The sequence below is a fragment of the Zosterops lateralis genome, assembly GCF_965231275.1.
Source record: "Zosterops lateralis genome assembly, chromosome: Z".
Lineage (NCBI taxonomy): Eukaryota > Metazoa > Chordata > Aves > Passeriformes > Zosteropidae > Zosterops > Zosterops lateralis.
The window spans coordinates 8,296,215-8,316,902 of NC_139800.1; the positions used below are offsets into that span (position 1 = coordinate 8,296,215).

The 20,688-nt window shown below is 37.7% G+C and overlaps 1 protein-coding gene across 1 annotated transcript in view; it reads right to left on the minus strand.

Annotated features, from left to right (window-relative positions):
* Positions 1-20,688, minus strand: part of PIK3R1 (phosphoinositide-3-kinase regulatory subunit 1) — a 55,433-nt gene that overhangs the window by 25,936 nt on the left and 8,809 nt on the right. The window contains exon 2 of the mRNA XM_083883299.1: positions 1,190-1,282. Within this exon, the coding sequence (XP_083739425.1) occupies positions 1,190-1,282 (93 nt within the window). The remainder of the gene's footprint in view (positions 1-1,189; positions 1,283-20,688) is intronic.

The window sequence follows — 20,688 nt, forward strand, 5'->3', positions numbered from 1 at the left end:
GCTGTGTCTGCAGAGAGAGTTGGCCAAGAAAGATAGAGGTGCCACTAGTCCCACATGTTCTGTACAACTTTCCACTGGCCAGCTGTGGAAGGCCAGGACTAGGAAACAGATTCAAACTGGTGTCAGAGAAAATATCTGTATATATCACATAATGTGCTTAATAATACCCCTGAATTATTAGAAAAGACATCAGTGAAGTGTTTTCACATGAAAGATACTATTTACAACTTTTCTACATCAGTGAAAATAGAAGACACAAGGAAAGGGACCATATGCAGGGATGCAGAGCACTCATGATTTAACACTATCAATGGTGTCTCCTGAGAACAGCAGTTCCTCATGCAAACTGGTGCAAATATTGGCCCTTCACATTGATATCAGCAAACTACTACTCTTTCAGGAAAGAGGCATTCTTTCAAAGCGCCAGAGGCGTATGCCAGAATCTATGTACCCAAGGACAGCAGCCTGGTTCTCATTAGAATACCACTTTTGCTCTTGTTCCCCAGCTTAAGGCCCCTAAATGAGCAGGAGTCACTGAGCTGCTCCCTACCTCACCAGGGCTATAAAAGCAACATCAGAGGAAGTTCCAGAAAGATAGAAATAGGGCAAAAGAAGTATGATATTGTAAAAGAAAAAGGAAACCATCAAAAGAATGGGGAGACATCAGCAAAGCAGCTGAGGGAAAAAAAAACTCATAAAAGCAACACTGTCTGGCTCACTATAGAGCAGCAATAGGGAATTGTCTCCTGAAGAATAAAATCAGTTCTTGAAACCTTTTCATTCAAATTTATTTTTCTCTTTTTTCCCATGCTTTGGGGTAAAACATTACTTTCCTCTCTGTGTGGCTGTGTATTCAACTCCATGTTATGCTGGTGTTTACATAACCAACTAAAAGTGCTTACTGCTTAAAAAAACCAAAACAATACCAAACCCTTCTCCCTTACTTTCCAATTATACTTATATTAATTATTAAATGCCATTTGAGGTAAGCTTTGGTTTTATTCCTACAGTCCAAATGGCCTTTAATGAACAGAAACCAGTGCAAGAAACCTTAAAGGAAATTATTTTGGATATTAAGTAATGTGATGCATTATCAGCTCTAGAAAGAGGACATGCCAGGTCTGGATCCAATTCCTTAGTCTTGGTTGACATAAGCAAGAAATCTTTGGTAGATAATTCTTCAGCCTACCTTTCTTTTCAATTGTCTCTACTATCTTGACAAGAATTGGTGGAGCAACTTCAGGAGGTGCAAACTGCTCTGTAAGATCTGGAAGGGAAAAAGCTGTAAAAAAAAAAAAAAGAAAAAAGAAGAAAAGTAAGTTAAGCTGCAGATGAATGCAATTACTGTTATGAAAATCATGACATGTAATGCAGCCAAGCTAGCTTTTAATCATGGAACAAACATCCCACTTGTCAAGGCTAAATGAGAAAACTCCATACTTAAAAAATCCCCCCAAAAACCCCAGATTAAAAATTATGAAAATTGCATTTTTTATAGCATTTTCTTTCAGGGACATCGGTCCTAAATTCATTCTCCATATTGTCTAGGAAAAGAAAACACAAAAAAAGCTTGCAAACTTTGGATGCGCAGAAATACAATGCAAGTAAGGAAAGGAAAAAAATCTTTTGGTCTGAGATATTTACATGCACTGTGCACCAAGTGAAGGAACTAAACACATAACTGTCTGGGAGTCCCTGATCCCCTGAGTAAAACAGACTTACAAATGCTTGAAACAGCAGTAGGAACAAGTATTTCACACTCATACACAAGCTCAGTAAGTTCTGTGCATTTCAATTTTAAAGCATCATACTATTAACAGTATAGTTTACTTGAAGCAAGCATTTTCTTTTCTGCATGGAATGGTTAGGAATAAATAGCAGTATGATTGGAAAGGGACACTTCGCAGATTCAAATAAAACTGCACACAGGTTTTATACAAAGTCAGTTTTCATGCAATCAAGTTTCTTCATGGAGAGAACATTCTCCATAAAGGTATGTTCCAGCTCTGTGAGGAAAGATTTATCTCTAAACGCACAATTTTTTGCCAAAAGAATCATTCAAAAGTTTTAGAGAGGTCCTGTTTAACATTTGGAAAAAGGAATGTTTACATAAAGGTATTAAACTACTGCCAGAAACATCTGGCATAGTTTGATGGATTATGATTGATAAATCACTGAAGTAAATTGTGATAAATTAATCACTGAAGTAAAAATTGCCAGTTGCCTAAGCAATGGTGATCTCTGCTCAATTAAACTCACCATGGACAAACAGAGAGTAATTCTGGAACACACAAGGTGCCTGTATGGATATGCATAAATACATATACACGCACCCTCCACCCATATTTTCAAAAGACTGACACAAAATGATGATAACTAAGTAGAAGGAGAAAAAAAACCCCAGAAAACCATGAACAGAGAAATTTTAAAGAAAAACTCTGAGATAGCCAAAAAAAAATTATCAACTGAGAAAGAGAGAGTAGAAAATTTTGGCTGTTAATTCCCTCTATTTTGGATTACATAACTTCATAAAAATGCAAACAATTTTGCTGCAGTTTAACCCCAGCCAGCAACTAAGTCCCACACAACTTTCCTCTGGTGGGATAGGGGTGAGAGTCAGAAGTGTCAAAGTGAGAAAATTAGTGGATTGAGGTTTAGATAGTTTAACAGGGAAAGCAAAACCCACACACAAAATCAAATCAAATCAAATCAAGGTATTAATTCAATGTTTCCCATGGGCAGGCAGATGTTCAGCCATCTCCAGGAGAGCAGGGTTCCATCACTGGGTAATGGTGACTTGAGAAGCCAAATACCTCTCCCACTTTTTTATTCTTCCCTGAGATTTACTGCTGAGCACAGTGGTCTCTGGTATGGAATGTGTCAGTTGTGGTCAGCTGCCATGGCTGTGTCCCCTCTCAACTTCCTGAGCACTTGTGAGGTGGGGCATGAAGCAGAAAAGGCCTTTACATTGCATGAACCCAGCAATAACTAAAACACCACAGTGCTATTAGCACTGTTTCCAGCATAAATCTGAAATGCAGCTTCAAGATAGCTACTATGAAGACTATTATTCCTACCCCAGTCAAACCCAGCACAAATTTAAAAAAACAGTAAGAGAGGAAGGAAAAGACAGAAGTTTGGAAGTGTAGAGATGAGGAGTGAAATGAATTTCACTCATTACTGCTAACGGCAGTAATGGAAGTGAAGCATTCTGGCAAAAAGAAGGAAAAATTATGGTACCACAATGATGGAAATACTTTCCAACCCATTTATAACTGAGGATATTAGAAAAACCTCTGTTAGTCATAACAGTCTAAGTTAGGAGACCTAGAAGATAACCAGTCAGGAGTTTCAAAAGAATTGCCTATTCAGATCTCTGGCCTGCTGGTGCTTTTTAATGTCTTGAGGAAAATAAGAGTAATTCCCACAGATCCAAAGAGTTCTAATACCTGATCCATACTCTGAAAGGACAAGTAATGTGCCTACATAATAAAAGATTAGATCAATATGAAAAGGTATGCTATGAAAATACTCAGATTGTGAGATACTAATAGACTCGAGATTGCTAAGGGCTTAAAATGGATCCCTTACATGGTAGCAGAAGAAAAACAGGTCTTAAGTAGAATTTACATATTTTCATCTATGAAAGTAACTTTCTGGTCCCTTAGGGAGCTAGTTACATTAAATTTCTCCCTCTTCCATAGCATCAACAAAATTGCATCATCTCTGATGAACAAAGATGCTCAACTCCTAATTCCAGATGGAGGCAGCATGCAGCCACAGGCAGCAGTCTAAACTGAAACAGAGGAAAAAGACAAAGAAGGATAAATAGAGACAGAGGATGGAAGTCAAAACTGACAGACAGTTGAACCTCATCAAGTGACAGCTTGGCAGTTGAGGGATGGCCCATCCAGGCTTCTTCCATCAACCAAACTGTGCCTTGAAATGATGGAAGACATCAACAAGTACTATCAACAAGGTGTATTTAGAAAAATAATTCCAATTACCCCTGATATAGACTTTTTACATGAGGGATGGAGTCCAAGGAAAGCAAAGAGGATAACCCACCATCAGGGGAAGACATCAGTTTGGGAAGAAATCCCTTGCAAGGTGAAGACAAGACAATACAGAAAACAGTTTGTCTCCATGGGACATTAGGATTGAGGTGGTGTGGACTTCACCTAAATTACCTAGGCAGAGAGGGCCTCTCTTCCTGCAGCCTTTTTGATGCTCCATGCTTTTCATCTCAACTCTAAGTGGAACTTTAGCTTAAAAGCAGGTTTGTATCATAATCTGTTACAAATAACTTTGTTGTAGAGTATTCATCAATCAATAATATTCTTACTTAAAGTGAAAGCCTTTTGGAGGCTATGCATTTCCTTTTATATTTACACAAAATCTGTAATGTATCTACAAAACATGCATAAGAAGAAAATTCCACATTGCTTAAAATGAAAAGTTTCCAAATCTTCTCTGCTAGCCTAAAATATGCATTTTAGAAGTTCAGAGGATTTCTCTTCCTCTCTTCATTCCATTCCTTTCCAAAATTGGAAACTTATATAGTCAAAGACATTGCTGAACTTTTTGGTATGATATGAGACTTCAAGTGAATGACAATCCATTCTATAAATACATAATCTGTAAAACTGTGTATTTCACTGAAAACTCAGGATATTCACATCTCTTTTAAGCTCTACAGCAAAAAGACACAACAGAGAGATGCACAATGACAGGTACAAAAAAACCTGCAGTTATCAGCAACACAGAAGTTACAGAAGAAAACATCTAATTACAATGCTCAGCGATGTAGAAGATCATTCACTTCATTAACATGTTGAAGATAGCAGGAACAAATTAAAATCATGTAACCTCCCACCTGTCCTAGGATTTCCTACTCATTGTGTCACCTTCAATATAATTGATGCACAACATCATATTGACTTTTGCTTCAAATTTCCCAATTTTGGGAACGAGAAAGAGAAAAAAGAGAAAACTATGTTCATTTAAAGGCAAAAGGCTTCATAAGACACATAGTCAGAAAACCCCAAAAAGCTTAACAGCACTCAAAGAACTGAAACCACTTTATTACATTTATAGAGAAGACAGCCAAATTTGGGAACAGAGCACTTCAGTTTCAAAATGCTGAGAGGAAATCTCACAAGCCAAACTCAAAAAAACTACATTTAATTTCTGAAAAAAAAAAGTTTTTACTATAGAAGCCAGAATACAAGTTATGATTAAAGAAGTCCTGACTCTAGATAGGTGCGCCAGGAAAAAATACAGCATGCATGTTAAGATTTGCAGTGGAAAAGGAGAACTTTTTATATAGGTCAGTTTTAGTAAAAGACAACTAGAAAAAACCTCACATGCAACCTGCATTTAGTAGGTGATTTCAAAGTAGTGTTTTTCTTTGAAGAATGCTGTAGGGCAAGCAAAGATGTTTGAAGAACCAAATCCAGTCTAAAGGATTTGAGTAACTTTGTAGATCCCTTTGCTAAAATCCTGTATCAGTTTTTCATTCAAAGCAATATTTTCCCCCAAATGCCTCTGGGTTTTTTTTTTCCTTAATCCCAGGGTCTCCAAAATACAATGGTTCTCAAAACTGTCTCCTTTCTAGGTCCAGTAGAGGGTCTCCAGATAGTAAGGAAGCTTCTGATGACCCTTGATAAAAGCTGGATTTTCCATTAGCTTTATTTTTACCTTTCCTCAGTGAGAACCAGTGAGATGAATGACAAATCAAGGGTTCTCTCCAATCTGTAAACTCTTCCTTCTCCCTGTTACAGACAGGACTGAACAGCTCTAAGGCAATGGCAATGTGTGGGAGATGAGAGCATACCTTACATTCAAGGGTTGACAGCACAGCTACAAAGTGCAAGATGAAACCAGCACACAGCTGCACCTTTTGGAAGGGTTCTCAGTAAAAAGATATAGAGTTAGTACCTGGCAATGACAAGTGGAAATTTAAAGCTGCAATTTGGCTTCAGATGCTTCTGAAACATATCTTTCATTACTGCTAGAAGAAGAATGAAATTGAAATATATATATAATAAAACTCCTTAAAATGTACAGAACATATCATGAAAGTGAGTTTAATTTCTAAATATTTAGAACTAACTCTACTTGCAGTTAATATTACTCCGTGAATGTTCTTATTTTTCCAAAAATGGCATTAAAGTTTGTGCACACATTTTGCATTCGATGACAACGCTACATAAAAGTCTACTATTTGAGAGCTCACGTCTGAAGATGATCACAACATTTATACTCTTTATCCATGCAATTGCATCCACTAATATAATGATTTTCTATGGCTTTTTTTTTTGTTTGTTTGAAAGTTATACAATAACTCCAGACATGAAAGGTTTTACCAGTACTTAAATCAGCTATATTAAATATAAGCATATTAATTAATGCAGAAGAAGAAATGCAAAGGTAAGGATCATGGTCAAGCAAGTTGTGATAATGCTCCAACAAGATTAGCCAACAAACTAAAGAAATGATGCCTGCTCAAGCACCTAAAATACTTTCTCCAGCAGCACCTCCAGTACAATGCACTACCAGCTGTGGACAATGGGGGGTTTCCTATATAGTTCAACACCCCTGCTTGCTATTGAAAATTCTGGGAAACACAGGAACTTACTTTTTTATTGAAATACTATTATTTCAGCAGTTATGTACCCTACAAGATATTGGAAATGGAATTCAAATAGTGTTCCACTTTTATCACCCATCTTCTTTGAAACAGAATCTGAATTTCAATAAAGATCCATAATGTCTGAATTCAACAGCTCATCAGTATACAATGCTGAATTCCAGTGAAGATGTGTTGGAAATGAGGGCAGTTTGGCAACTCTGCAGGCCTTTCAGGCAGTGCTGTGTATTGAGCTGTCCCACGTGCTCCTCCAGGGTGCTGGCTGCTAGTGACTCCCCTATCAGAGACAGCAGAGCTTGGGGAGATGGTGCTGGGAACACATCAAAAGCCCTACCTGTGAAAACAAGAGTTCAGACCCTGGAAAAGTGGACAGCACTAGGAGGTTCATCATCAGACAGATGATGGCACAACCTGAAGCTTCTCATGGCCCTGTGGTGGCAGCTGGTACAGATGCTGAGCCTCAGCCATCGCACCCTCCCAGCTCCTGCTGTAATCAGCTGGGGGAGAAAAGGCCACATGAGCCTCACAGTACATCAGAGTGAAAGGAGCCTTACTGACAAAAAAAATCTTAACTCCTATGAGAGGGAATTCTGTGATCCGCTGTATGTTTCATAACAGCCTTAAAAAGTAGTGAGTTCCTGCAAAAAGTTTCTGTACAACAGTATGAAAGACTTAAAAAAAAAACCCCTAACCTCTAACTCTGGGGAAATTTTCCATAGAGATCTGTGCTTTGGGTTCAGTGTCAGACCAACACAAAAGATAAGTCTGGTATTACAACTGAATAGCAAAAAGCAACTCAATCTGAGATTTGAAGAGCTCAACCTTACCTTGACATTTGCATTTTCAGATAACCTAACGGTATTTACCAAAAGAACAATGTTCAGAACTGCCCAACTGCCAGTAGTTAAAGGTTTTAACTAGGCAAAGATGAAAGACAGAAAGGTGAGAGTGAAGAGAAAGTCAATGTTATTGTGTGTCTGACATAAATCAGGGACTACAATAGAATGCAAATTCAGTTGCAGCTGTAGCCCCTACTGAGATGATTTAGTTTGACTATAGTTAAATGCTACTAGAGGCTGAAAGTACCATTTAAAGTGTCAGCAGGAAGAGCTGTTTAGGGCTCAACCACTTTCTCCAGTACTGGTTTCATTAGAAAGATTTTAAAACACAACACCTTTCATGGAAAAACACAGAGGAGATTCAAGCTTCCATGAATTTGACACATCATTACAAGTGGCTTGATAAGTCTGCCAATGATTACTCTTCTCTTACTTTTGTAAGGTGTCATCAGTCAGGCAGGCTGCAGACTCAGAATGACACAGAAGCCTTGGCAGTAGAGAAGACTAGATTCAGGAGAACTGAACATAGGTGAAGAGTATTGCAGCACTAGAAAAAGAAGTGGTCATGACCACCAACGCTATGAGCCTTTGGGCTCAGAAGAAGTCCATTTATACGGAGGCAAAAAAATGTTAGAGACTCAGGATTTATTGCGATATGAATGACCCCAGAGCTAAGAAGAGAAATGCAGAACTGATGCCTGCTGGGGACTTTAAATTAGTGGGGTACAACTGGAAAGCTGAATGAAAATACGACCATTTTATAATCCTTGACTATCATGTACCCAGGACAGTCTGCTTCTTCCACTGGCCAACAGGTGCTGGGTATAAACTAGAGGACAAAGTGGTAACTTGATTTACATGTTCCCTGTCAACAGAACACTGAAGATTTTAGCTGAGAAATAGAGATCTGTATTGAGAAAATAGTTTATTACATCTGCTGTCATTCCTCTTTTTGCTCTGTCTTCAACTGAGGAACACCTGAGTAAAGCAGAAATAAATAAAGCCTTTCAAAGGCATCTCAATGGCAACATTTAACTCTCATGGCAAAACAGTATTCTGGCAATACACTTTCAGACTTCAAATATGTTTGTAAAGTAATCATGGTTCTGCTGTGATCCTACATTAATAACACTGAGTGACAACAACTTTTCCAAGGGGCTTATTCCAAAAGGATGACAAGAGCTGCTCTCACAAGCATGATCTACTGACTCGTCAGTCCCAGTTCACTGCCCAAAACTAAGCCAACATCTTCAGATTCCTCTGTGTAACATTGTAGTAACAACACAGCCCATACACTTGAAAAAGTGTAAGTTTTCCAAGTGCAAAAAAAAAGTGCAAACCAACTTTTATAGAAAAAGGTACAAAATTTGTCATAATATTGGGGCACTTAACAGAATAAGGCAGTCATTTTTTCAGAAGGACAAACACACGTGTATTAAGATTGGGCCATTTATAGTCTGACCCACTAAATCTAGAAGGGTCAGAATAAAACCTGAATGTTACTTCATTTTATCCTAGTAACACACAGTATGTCAAAAAGATACAGTTACCTGCATAAATCAATGCTGTAACTGAAACCAATAAAATACTTCGCCTAGATACTTCCCAGGGTTATCAGAACACATGCAAGCAATGCTCTGGTTGATAAAGTATCATGTGCATGGTGACTATGCAGGGAATTTTGGGGGGCCAGGAGAACTAATTCCTCTCTTCATCCCAGTTTATGAAGTTGTGCCAGCTGCACTCTCAGGGCTAAAAAGAACAAGGGCCAACTATGTGAAAAGGAGTGAAACAAGCCCTGGTAAATACAGATTACTACAAGAAAATAATCCATAAAGAATAGATGGGAGGACTAGGCAGGAAAAAACCCTCTGATTTGATATTCAAAGTCTTACTTAATAAGATATCAATTCTCTGAAAGAAATACGGATCTTTTTACCCTTCTCTGTCACAAAAAATGATTATTTGTCCTAGAGCTGCTGCATTAATCAAGTAAGAATTTCTCTAAGACAAAGCAAAATGAAAGAACAAAGAGATTGTGTCTGGCTTGAGGAAAGTTTAGTTGCAGAGATAAGCAGAAAATCAAAACCACAAAGCAACATAGTATAGAGAACTATATTCCTTTATAACAGTTTAATACTTTCAATAGTGGCTGATAATCATGTTTCACACCTATTAATTTAATATTTCATAAAGCCCTGCTTCTATCATCAGTTGAAAGGGAAGTGATAACGTCTGTACTGGGAAGGAATTCTGTACATAATATTCTATCAGATTAAACCTCAATAACTTTATGAATTATGAGCTGTCAGACACTTTTCTCATCTGCTACAGAACATACTTCTTAGAAATAGAAGCTATAATTAAGACAACAGATGTTCTTTGTTGGCTTCATCTGAAGCATGGATAATTTTTAAAAAGCAGCCTGTAGTTAAGATAGTATTCTGCTTCCCTCTATGGGTGAGCTTTTGCAATACTCTTCTCCTAAACAGAATTGAATTTAATGGCTGCAGCTATTTACAACTATTATTAGCATCATTAGAAAACATGAGCAGTACTATTCCAAGGAAAAAAAATTACTAAGTAAAATGTTCTGGCATGAAGGACACTGCATTATAATGCAATATATAATGCATAGTTCTGCAGAAGAAACTCCCTTCCCCAAAAAGCAAGGAAGAGAGATGGGAAAATCACCTGCTTATTCAACTCTTCTTTCAAGGATCTGTGAGATAAACAGAAAGAATGAAATAAGAAATTTGCAAGAATGTACTAAAATATGTTTTTTTACTTCTAAGTAGAGAGGGCACTTCAAAAGCTGAGGAGAACAGAGTGTGGGTCAGGATAGACATAGCTAGACCTGAAACCCAAGCAGGTTAGCACTGGGACTTTGACACTGCTGCCTTCCAGGAGAGGCACATCTCACCTCCCTCACGTGGTCTGGAGCACTGGCACCGCCTGAGGCTTCCCATGCTTTTCTCAGGCGTGGCAGACTGGCAAGTAATTATTTCTTACCCTTTACTCTCAGGGATCACCCCAAGCCCTGTGTGACATGCACAGCAGTAGTAGTGTTCTCACATTCCCTACCAGCATCACTTTAAATGGAAGGACAGGTTAACGTCTCTAAATAGAACAAGCCAGCATGGATTTCAGTGCACGATTCCAACAACAGAGAAAAAAAAATTAATAAGCCAGCACCTGTTTTTCACATCTTGTTGACATCCACAGGTTCCCTGCCAGCAGTTTTCAGTCAGAGAGATATTAGCAGATAGAGGTAAGCTGTGATGTAGGCAGCAAGTTACTGCATCATCACATGCAAGGAGATGATGACAGAGATGACAGAAAAGAAGGAAGGGGACAGGGTCAACCAAGTAGCTGAATCAATAAAGTGCAAAACTGCCTTTTTCATGAAGTGAGGCTTCATGAAAAGCCTCCTCTTCCTTCAGGATTGCTGTTCCAGGACTAGAAAAGAGCTGAGATCTACAAGAATTTGAGGATCTCAGCCTGCTCAGTTCTCCTCGGAGACACTAAATGACAATTTCAGCTTCTGGCAGTGGTTTGACATGAAACCATGCATGCTATCAAGAAGGGAAATACGTAACACTGAATGTTCAAGTGTAGTGTGGATAATGCTGGCATGAGGACAAACAGCACATTCCACTGGCAGCTGCATCTTTTGACTTACTTATCAAGTTCCTGGTGCTTCAATGTTATTATTGTCATAAAACATCCAGATTTTAGTAGTGGTACATAGAAATCCTTATTAGACAAAATCTTGATAGTTCTCTAAACAAAACCTCCCTTACTGGTATTATGATTAACTAAGCATTCCCTTAGAACTGTTGCCAGCTGCCTTCCCACAAACTACCTCATCATTCCCAAGGATATTTATGCCATGATTTCTATTAACTTCTGCACTCTAGACTTTTTTTTTTAATAAAGCAAGAGTGAAAATTTACTAAAAATACAATTTATTGTAAAGTGACTAGATGTAAGTTAATATATTCACGTGGTACCTTTGCTACAGTCACTCTGTAAGGAAGGAGCAGCAAAGCTCCCTCTGACACCTGCCATATTACACAGACACATTAACAAAACAATACTGCAAGAGCATCAACACCACCACCAAGGTCAAGCACTCAAAATTTAAGATCACGAAGAACTAAGGCTGCATGTGCAATTTCAGTTCTTGCTTTCACATCTTTTCATAAAATGACATAGAACTTTCCCCATGAAATTACACTGCCCATTTCAGTACACAAAGACCAGAGCTCTCAAGGGATAAAAAACTCAACTGACAAACTGAGTAATTTAGTATCTGGAAGATTATCTAAACTGTACAAGGACACTTGGTCAGGCAGTAGGCTTATATATTCCTGTTTTCCTCTTCAAACCTGAATTCTCTATCATGTCATCCCAGAATGGCTTCCCACGTAAAAGCACTTTGGTCCACAATTTGTTCCTGAGTTCTTCCTAGCAACTGGAAGAGGAAATACCTATCTGTTTTTTCCTGGAAATATTTGACACATAGGAGAGAGGCAGTTGCCTATCTTTTAAGGGACGGAATGCTGAGGTCCACCTCAAGAGGCACTTGAAAATTTTAGTTCTGGCCAACCAGTAGAATGCCATTGTGAGATTATTTTAATGACCTCTATCAGATAAAACTTAATAGATAAAGCAAGTTCATGTGCTGGAACCATTTTCATTTAAAAAGTAGTATGTATTTTCTTCTGAGTAGTCTGCTGCTATCCTACGAAGATTACTAGCCTCAATTCCCTTTCCACACATAAATGGTGACAGTTCAAAACTGTGCTCCAGTAGCATCTGCTCTTTGTAGCCAGGACAGGACTGTGGGTGAACCTTCACTGTGAGACAGCATGGCCACTGGAACACTGTCGAGAATGACCTGTTCCATCTCTAAAGGATCCCTGCTTCTTATTCCTATTTCCCTTTTGCCAGTAACATAAAGTTTCTTATGCAAGGCCATCACTGGTTTGTGATAGTATCTCTGCTTGAGAAGCACATTTAAAGCATTCTCTTTTTATTCAATAATCATAATACATAAAAATTCAGGGCAGTATGCTGTTTTGCTCTGAAAGAATGCTTTGTTTTGTTACCTTTTTGCTGTAGAGAAACTAATGGGAGAAGAATGCAAACAAATCCCTGTCAAGCTATCCACAGACAACAAATCTAGAAGAAAAGAATAGGCTCTTCACAACTGCAAGAAAAAGATAATGCATATCACTATGCTTGAGAAGTCAAGTTGTTTAGATCTGGACGATTTACATAAAAGAACTGGCAGAAGCTGCTGACTGATAAAAGCCAACACTGCTCCTTCATCTTTTGGGAATTATGGGAAACATTTGTAAGTACACAGAAAGTTAAAAATAATGAGTGTATAGCAGTCACCCAGAAAAAAAATGTAAACAATGGCAACAGCTCTCCAAGCACCATGACTTTTATTCAAAAAACTAATGTGTTTCAAATCAAACACGTCTCCTCCTCTAAAAAAAAAAAAAAAAAAGGAAAGAAAAGAAAAGAAAAGAAAAAAGAAAAATCTTAAGAGCCGTAGCTGTAGCAACAAGAATACAGCAATGCTGAAAGGCAGTCTTATAAGAAAGTAAAACTGGGTTAATCCTTACAGCCATTAAACCATGGGGTGATCTGACACAGATACAGAAACAACATTATTATGAAAATTCTAGACTGAATCTACAGAGAAGTAATTCCACCATCCTCTTCACCTTCAGATGAAGAAGAAAACTCTAAGACTCTATATACAGGATTTTTTTGACCCATATTGTACTCCTGTAGAGATTTCTCTGCATAGCAGTATCAGTGTTATTTTCTTATTTAAGTATGTTTCACACTACCAAGATCCTAAATAAAAAGGATGTCATGCAATATCAAGTACATGTACTCAATGCATGAACCTAAAGATCTCTCTTTCATAAATCATTGTTTGTTCACACTCCACTGCGGAAGTAGCTTTCATTCACACCTAGCACTTAAGGTGATGAATGAAATTTCACAAATCTTTACAAAGCTGTCAGGGTCCAAATTGGTTAATTAACTCTAACTGGCAAAAGACCTCCATTTGTGTACTGACCAGCACACTGTGTTATGAAATTCATATAGTGTAAAACCTGTTTACAGGAAGTGCATAAGAAAATTGAAAATGACAGCAAAGATGATGCTCATGAAAAACTGGCTGTGTTTTCAAATCACCATCTGCAAGGCAAAGACTAAATGAAATCAGAATAAGAAGGTATGGAACAAGATTTCAGTCTGCAGTGGGAGCATTCATTTCATTTCCAAAGAGACCAAAAGCAAGAGACAAAGCTTCTCTAAGAAAACCCAAACACTTCACATCCAAGAAATCCTTTTGCAGCCTTATAGAGTGTCTTGTGATCTAAAACAAAAAAAACCCAAACAAACAGTGGTGTATTTTAAAGGAGTGAGACTGAGCAGAATAGGATGAAATAACTGAAAGAAATATTTTTTAAGTGATTTTGGAAGGTATAAGCTACAGAAGTGCAAAACTAAAAAAAAACATAGATCTGGTTAAGAACTTACAACACATTCCCTATGATCTTTAGCTCCGGTGAATCAAATAAAAGCAGCTCTTTCATGGAATAAATGAGGGAGGCAGCTCTTTTTAGGTCCTCAACAAAGACCCAAGAGATGAGCAAGAAGCATTCTGATCCACTGTTTCCATTCCTTACTTCTACTCAGCAGCTGCCCTACACTGACCTACTCCAGCATGGTAGAAGGTGCTGTAGATATTCTCCAACTTCCTTGTAGAAAATTCCTGAGTAACAGGATCAGTGCTCTTTCTGAACTTAGAGTACTACTACGTGTATATGTGAGAATGACAAGAAAAACTAATGACTTGAATATTTAAGTGTTGCTAGTGTACAGATCTTCTAGAGGTCAGACACATAAAACATCCAAATCAGTCTTTCCACCATCCTGCTCCTGCTAAGAAGGTTAGCTGGTCTTCTAAGCAATCCATATCTGAAAATACAGTGGCTCGCTCTATCTATCTATCTATCTTAATTTCCACATAGGTACAGAGCTAAAGCAACCATCACTCAGGTGACTTGGAATATTGCTTATAGGATGCAAAAAAGGAGGAAAAATAAATTCCTGACTTTCACAATATGTGATCAAACATGTAAAAAGGCCTTCTAGCTATGACTCACTAAGAAATGGGTGGGGGATTGACAGGCTGAGAAGGCTGCTGGCTGACTGGAGTAAGCCTTCCTCCATACTGGCCAGCAAGGACAGAGAATTGACTATTCTGTCAAAATTCCAGGTATATTCTGGTTGTTTTCCTGCTATCCTGCTGGGTGTGGGATGGTGCAGGGGCTGAGGGGAAAAGAGAGAGAGGGGGGAAAGAAAGGAAGTCTTACATTTATGGTCATTTCATTACTGTACTCCAGAGGAATCCCTTGTCACCTTGCTGGAAGAAAGAACCAGTTACCTTTATTTGGCCCTAGCAGAAGGGAATGCCTTTTCCTCATTTCATTTGCCTTTTCAAATGTATTTATTTATTTATCTATTTATTTAAATTTCATCCATGCCAGAAGGAAAAAGGGTATCTCACTGGACTCTCAGATGGAAAAGCATTCCAAGAGAACCAGTTCCCTGCTGAGAACAGGAGAAAGAGAAATACATTAAACTGACCTGATTTTTCTAAAACACATATGACTCCTTGTTTTTAAGCCTAGTTCCCATGAACTGCCTGCATGAAGCTGGAAAAACTTGTCTCCTAAATAGCTCAGATGTGGCAACTTCAGAGAACTTTACTGAGGATTTTACAAGATAAAGCTCCTCAAAAATGACAGATGCAACAGACAGCTGGTCTAACTCACCTAAGCTCTGCTGTGCTACCACCAGGTACCTATTTACTGCAGGACTTGCTACTTCTCACAGGATTCTAGTCTTTCATGGTAAATGTGCCACTAATAGCCTCTAGAATAATTTAGATGTATCAGTATGAGCAATCATCTAAACTGTGGCCTTATTTAAAGGGAAAGTCCCTCTTATTTTTGTGTTTTAGTGGTTTGGTTTTTTTCAAATAGCATAGTTCTTGATCTCTCAGGGGAGCCAGCCCTTCTGCTTCTCTTTTCTTGTTTCAGTACACCAGTCTGCTTTTCACCTGTCAGCTTCCCATACTTCAAACCTTGCTTTCAAACTGAGAAGTCTTAAGAGACAGAGCAAGGTGGCAGGTTATTTTACAATGGCATTCAGCTAGGATTGAACAACACAAAGGACCAAGTGAAAATGCTAATCTGTATTACCTGAGGTTGAGAAGGAAGACATCAACAAAGTGCAAGGCCACAGATGGAGACTTCTCTAGATACACATACTCAACTTCTTTCTCTGCTGATTCCAAAATGCTGTAGGATAGTTGGATAGTTTTGTTCTAAACTCGTATTTTGTTCTAAACTCATATAAAGACTAGGTTGGGAGTTTTTTCCCCAGAATAGCTACAAATTACATATCACAGAATTAACTGCAGAAATTTAACATATACTGGGAGGCAACAGTGTATTTTGAGTCATGCTAATAAAGACAAGAAGAAAGTTTCAGAGCCTATTATATTGGTCACCTATGTCACAGTCTGACAGTGTAATGACTCTGTAAACATCCAAAACAAGCTGCACTTTTTTAAAAATTTGAGTCAGAAAATAAGTTGGATTAAAGATTTCTGATAAGCTGCAAATATGTAACCAAATAATACTTAACATAATAAAAAAACCCCAGTATTTTCCAGAACATTGACTTGATACTGAAATAAGAGAATTTCATGCTTTTACTTCTGCATGGCTATCAACTTGAGCCCAACAGAACAAATTAGAACCATATTCAAGCCTATTTTTTCCTGCTGGCTTTACAGCTTCCCCTTTCTGCACATTACACATTCCCTCTCTTTTGCTCTCAGCATTTGGACTCTTTCCTTCAGGCATTCTGTAATCCTGCCAGCCAAAGAGCTTTGCTTTTAGTAAGTAGATCTGCCAACTTAAACACCAGTCTCCTAAGGCAATCAAATAATGAAAAACACATGTATGTACTTGCACATAATCTGTCAAATACCTCTCTAGCCCACTACAAATGATTTTTGCAATCTGGGGTTTTCATAGGAGCATGCATTCATACATAGTTTTCAAAGATCAAATGCCACAGTTCTCCATAGTTGTGTGTCTTGTTTGTACACCCAAATCCAATGACCTTGCAATTTCCATATTAACATCTAAAGACATGAAAAACTAAAAACTTAAAAACACAAAGGTTGTGCAGAAAACTTCATATGGAGTAAGTATATCCTTCAATTTTTTTCAATTTGGCAGAGAGGTCTCCTGCAAGACAGCACAGATTCCTCCATGGCAGAACACTCTTTCCACGTTTCTAGTGTGTCTGGAAAGTTAATGAATAATCATTCCAGGTGTCAAGAGTATTTTTCATACCTCCTCCATTACTCATCTATCATCCACACTTGATGTCTTGACTTCCACTTTCTAAACTAGTGTTTCCTGAAAGAGGAATCTAACCTATGATGCTAGCAACAGAGTAACCCAGGAAAAACGTTGAACTTTGTCACACCAGGATGAAATTGCACTGCTACACCTCTTGATTAAGTAAAGTTGCAGTTTACTGCATGGCAAGATAAAAATGGGAGGAAAAGCATCTTTCAAGGAAGCAAGTTATTGATGAATATTAGAAAAACAAAAATCAAGTTTCAAGAATGGTAATTTGCTATGTAATGTCACCATTTGCAAAAAATCCTGTATTGTGAATCATGACTGTGATACAACAAAAAACCCTTCAAAACTAATAGAGATGCACCATAAAAACCTAAAGTAAGAGGTGCTTAACACACGCCACTGAAATGTTTTATTGTGAGATGTGCTTTATGCATACAAAAAAGAATTGAAACTGTGGATTTGCAAAATCATGAAATAAATAAGCTGACGCTAAATTATGCCACCATTTTTGTTGAATCTGTGCACTCACATTCTAGTAATTCTTTCAATTTTGATGCTTATATTTGGACTCCAGCTGGTGCAGGAAGAGGTATGCCAGGAAGATTTGTTCTGCAAGGAATTGTTTTGACATCCAGTACAGAGTAACTGAAGGCAGCCAAGGAATGAGAAGATGGTACTCACTCCTTGGGACAAATAGATTTACAGAGTCAAACCTAATGCATTTCTGGTTCCTGGTTTTAGTTATCACAATGCAATGCAACTGCTAAGGTTCTTACAAATTAAGGGGTTTTAGGAGTTACTCCCCAGGTACACCTTTTTAAGTAAAGATCTACATGGCCCTCCTATTACAAAGAGATTAAACTATCCTAAAGCAGTAGGGTGAGGGGTTTTTTGTTTGGTTGGTTTTTTTTGTTTGTTTGTTTTGTTTTGTTTTTAATTGTCTGTTTCGTTTACCTCATTCCTTACAGGAACCATGACAGCACCTTTGCTTACAACAGTGTCCTAAAGATGACTTAGTACTTGTCATTATTAAGTTCTATGAAACACTAATTAGTCACGTCATTGGAAAGAGCAGAAGTATCAGGAAAAAAAACCTGTTTCCAGAGAAAAGGCTGAAGGCTGTGAAGAACAGGTGGCTTAAGACCACAAACTGATCAACCTGAATGAAGCAAATTTAATTCAGTAAACATCTTGAAAAAAACAAAGCAAGAATAAGTGAGAAAAAGTGTACGACAACTATATCACTAAAAAATTGTATCTGATGGCATACACTGAAAGAAGTTGTACTTATATGTATAAACACAAGTTTTAGATGCAGTTTTGAAATCTTAATGTTCTTCTACTATAGTGTGCAGCTCATTGTCTATATGCACATACATCAAGGTGATAAAACTCTGTATTTATTCTAAATATAATATTAGTTAAGTAACAGAATATACAAATAAAACTGTCACTTCCTCAATTATAAGACCCCCTATTACTGTCACATTAGTTACCCAAACAGGCAGCCCTAAGGAAAACACCAGCCCTGACAAAGTATCTATCAGCTTAGAGCAAATTTTTAATGTGTTTCAATGAAGAGTTCTGAATATATTGAAAGAAAATAACTTAGTGAAAGTAATTTTTATACTGCCATCACCAAATACAAAAATAAATATAAAATACATAAATATAAAATACATAAAATATATGTAGTTTCCCAAATGAAAACATTTTACTATTAAATTCACAATTCTTACCATGTAATGGACATTAAAGGGATAAAAAGTTAAGTAATCTACACTAAATACATACTAAAGGAAACATTTTGGACTAATTAGTAACAGGCTTTAAATTCATCTAGAAGTCATGAGCTCAAAACAGGAATAACAGGGTGAAATTACATGCTCTGCATTAGCCGAGGACCTCAGAAAAGATGCTCACAACAGAGCTTCCCTTACTTGTATTCAAAATTTATGAAAGGACAGTCAGACTGTTCTTTACATCAGCGTTTATGGTGTAGTATTTCATGCACATTCATATTCTATGATTCTGACATACTGGAACCTCTTCCAAAAAGAGCTAAGATTTGTGCTCCAAACCCTAAAGACATTGGGAATTTTGCCTAACAGAACTAAGAGTAAGAACTATGGGATTTCTGCCAACACTGCTAAATCTTGACTATAGCTCTGAACCTGTTCCTTCTGAAGTCGAGACGGGTTTTGCCATCAATTTAAGGGAAAGTAGAATAGTAACCTATGGCTTCTTGTATGAGCAAGTCCTTGAAGTAAAGAAAAAAAATCCTCAATCATGTATAATATTTTCAAGAACATCAGTACTTTAAAATAATTTTATTTTTAGTTTGCATCCAAAAGGATTTTGAATAAAGGATTTTAATGCTCTGTTTAGAAGAGAGCAGCTCACATTAACAAGCATGGGCATGTTCCACCCAAACTTCTAGACAATTTACCACCGTATTTGATTGACTGGCTATTTAGTTCAAACAGACATTGAGAACTGAAAAAAAAAAAAAAAACAAAAACCCCACACAAAAAACCCCCAACAAAACAGCCATTCTCATCTAATTGGCATGTTCTTACTGTGTCATAATAAAACCCTATATATTTGTCTTAGAGGAAACATCTGGAGAAAAAGCATAACAGTTGGTAACTGTCTTCCCCTTTTTTGCTGAAGTGTTCGTGCAACTCGAAGTCCTGCATCCTAAATCACTCTGGAAGGCACCAGCAGCCCACTAGCTCTTTCAGTGAAGGTTTTAATATCAAAAATAGATGAGACTTTCAACTTGCCAAGAAGCAAGATTTTATGCTAGTTGGTCTGTAGTATATATTGTTCAACCAATGGTTTCATGTTGTCTCCAAAAACAACCCTGACAAAAATGGCATTCTGAAAATCCTTTATTTCATGTAGGAGCTGCGGTTTACACAGGCTACCAGAGAAGTTTTAGAGTTTTAAGCACTAAGTTTGATCCAAGAGGAAGTCAGAAAAACATGAAAGTTGCAGGGAATGCACTTTAATCTTTCAACCAACAGTAATGAATTACAAATACAGCAAAGAGAATTCAAACATTCATCACTCTGTGCCCTTAAGAAGCCCTTAGTCAATGAACAGAAGTCCTATTTTCTGTTATTTCAGAAGAAATTTTTGCTACTTGCTGTTGAGAATGTGTTCCTTAAAATTCTATCAATTGGCCAGGCCAGATTAGAAGGATGACTAGAAAATTTTTTATGCCTAGAACTGGCTTGCACTGGAGCAAAAGGCCTCCCTAAATTTGCTTATTTAGGCTATTGACTAGCTACACTATTCTGGCTTCAGAACAATTGAGTAGATTTACCCTGGCCAGAATATTTTCTTAATTGTAGATTTTACTCCTAAGTACCTAAAATAAGGTCTTCACAGGAGACCCACGTACCCATGGTGTCCTGGCACCCCACAGCTCTTTGCAGACCACATCAGGGCAGATTCCTCTCATGCATGTGCCAGTCAACTAGCAGCAAAGCAGGAAATTATGGAGGGTTTTGCCACAGTCTCAGTCACTCTTCACCTGTGCCAAGCAGCTGCGTCTTGGCAAGGAGACAACTCAAGGATAAGGTCAAAAACACAACATTCTCCTGTCTCTATCCAAGCACAGCACATGAAAAATTGCAATGAAATTTGCATGAAAAACATAGCACTAGAGAACTGGAATGAGTGCTCACAGTGTTGAGCACCA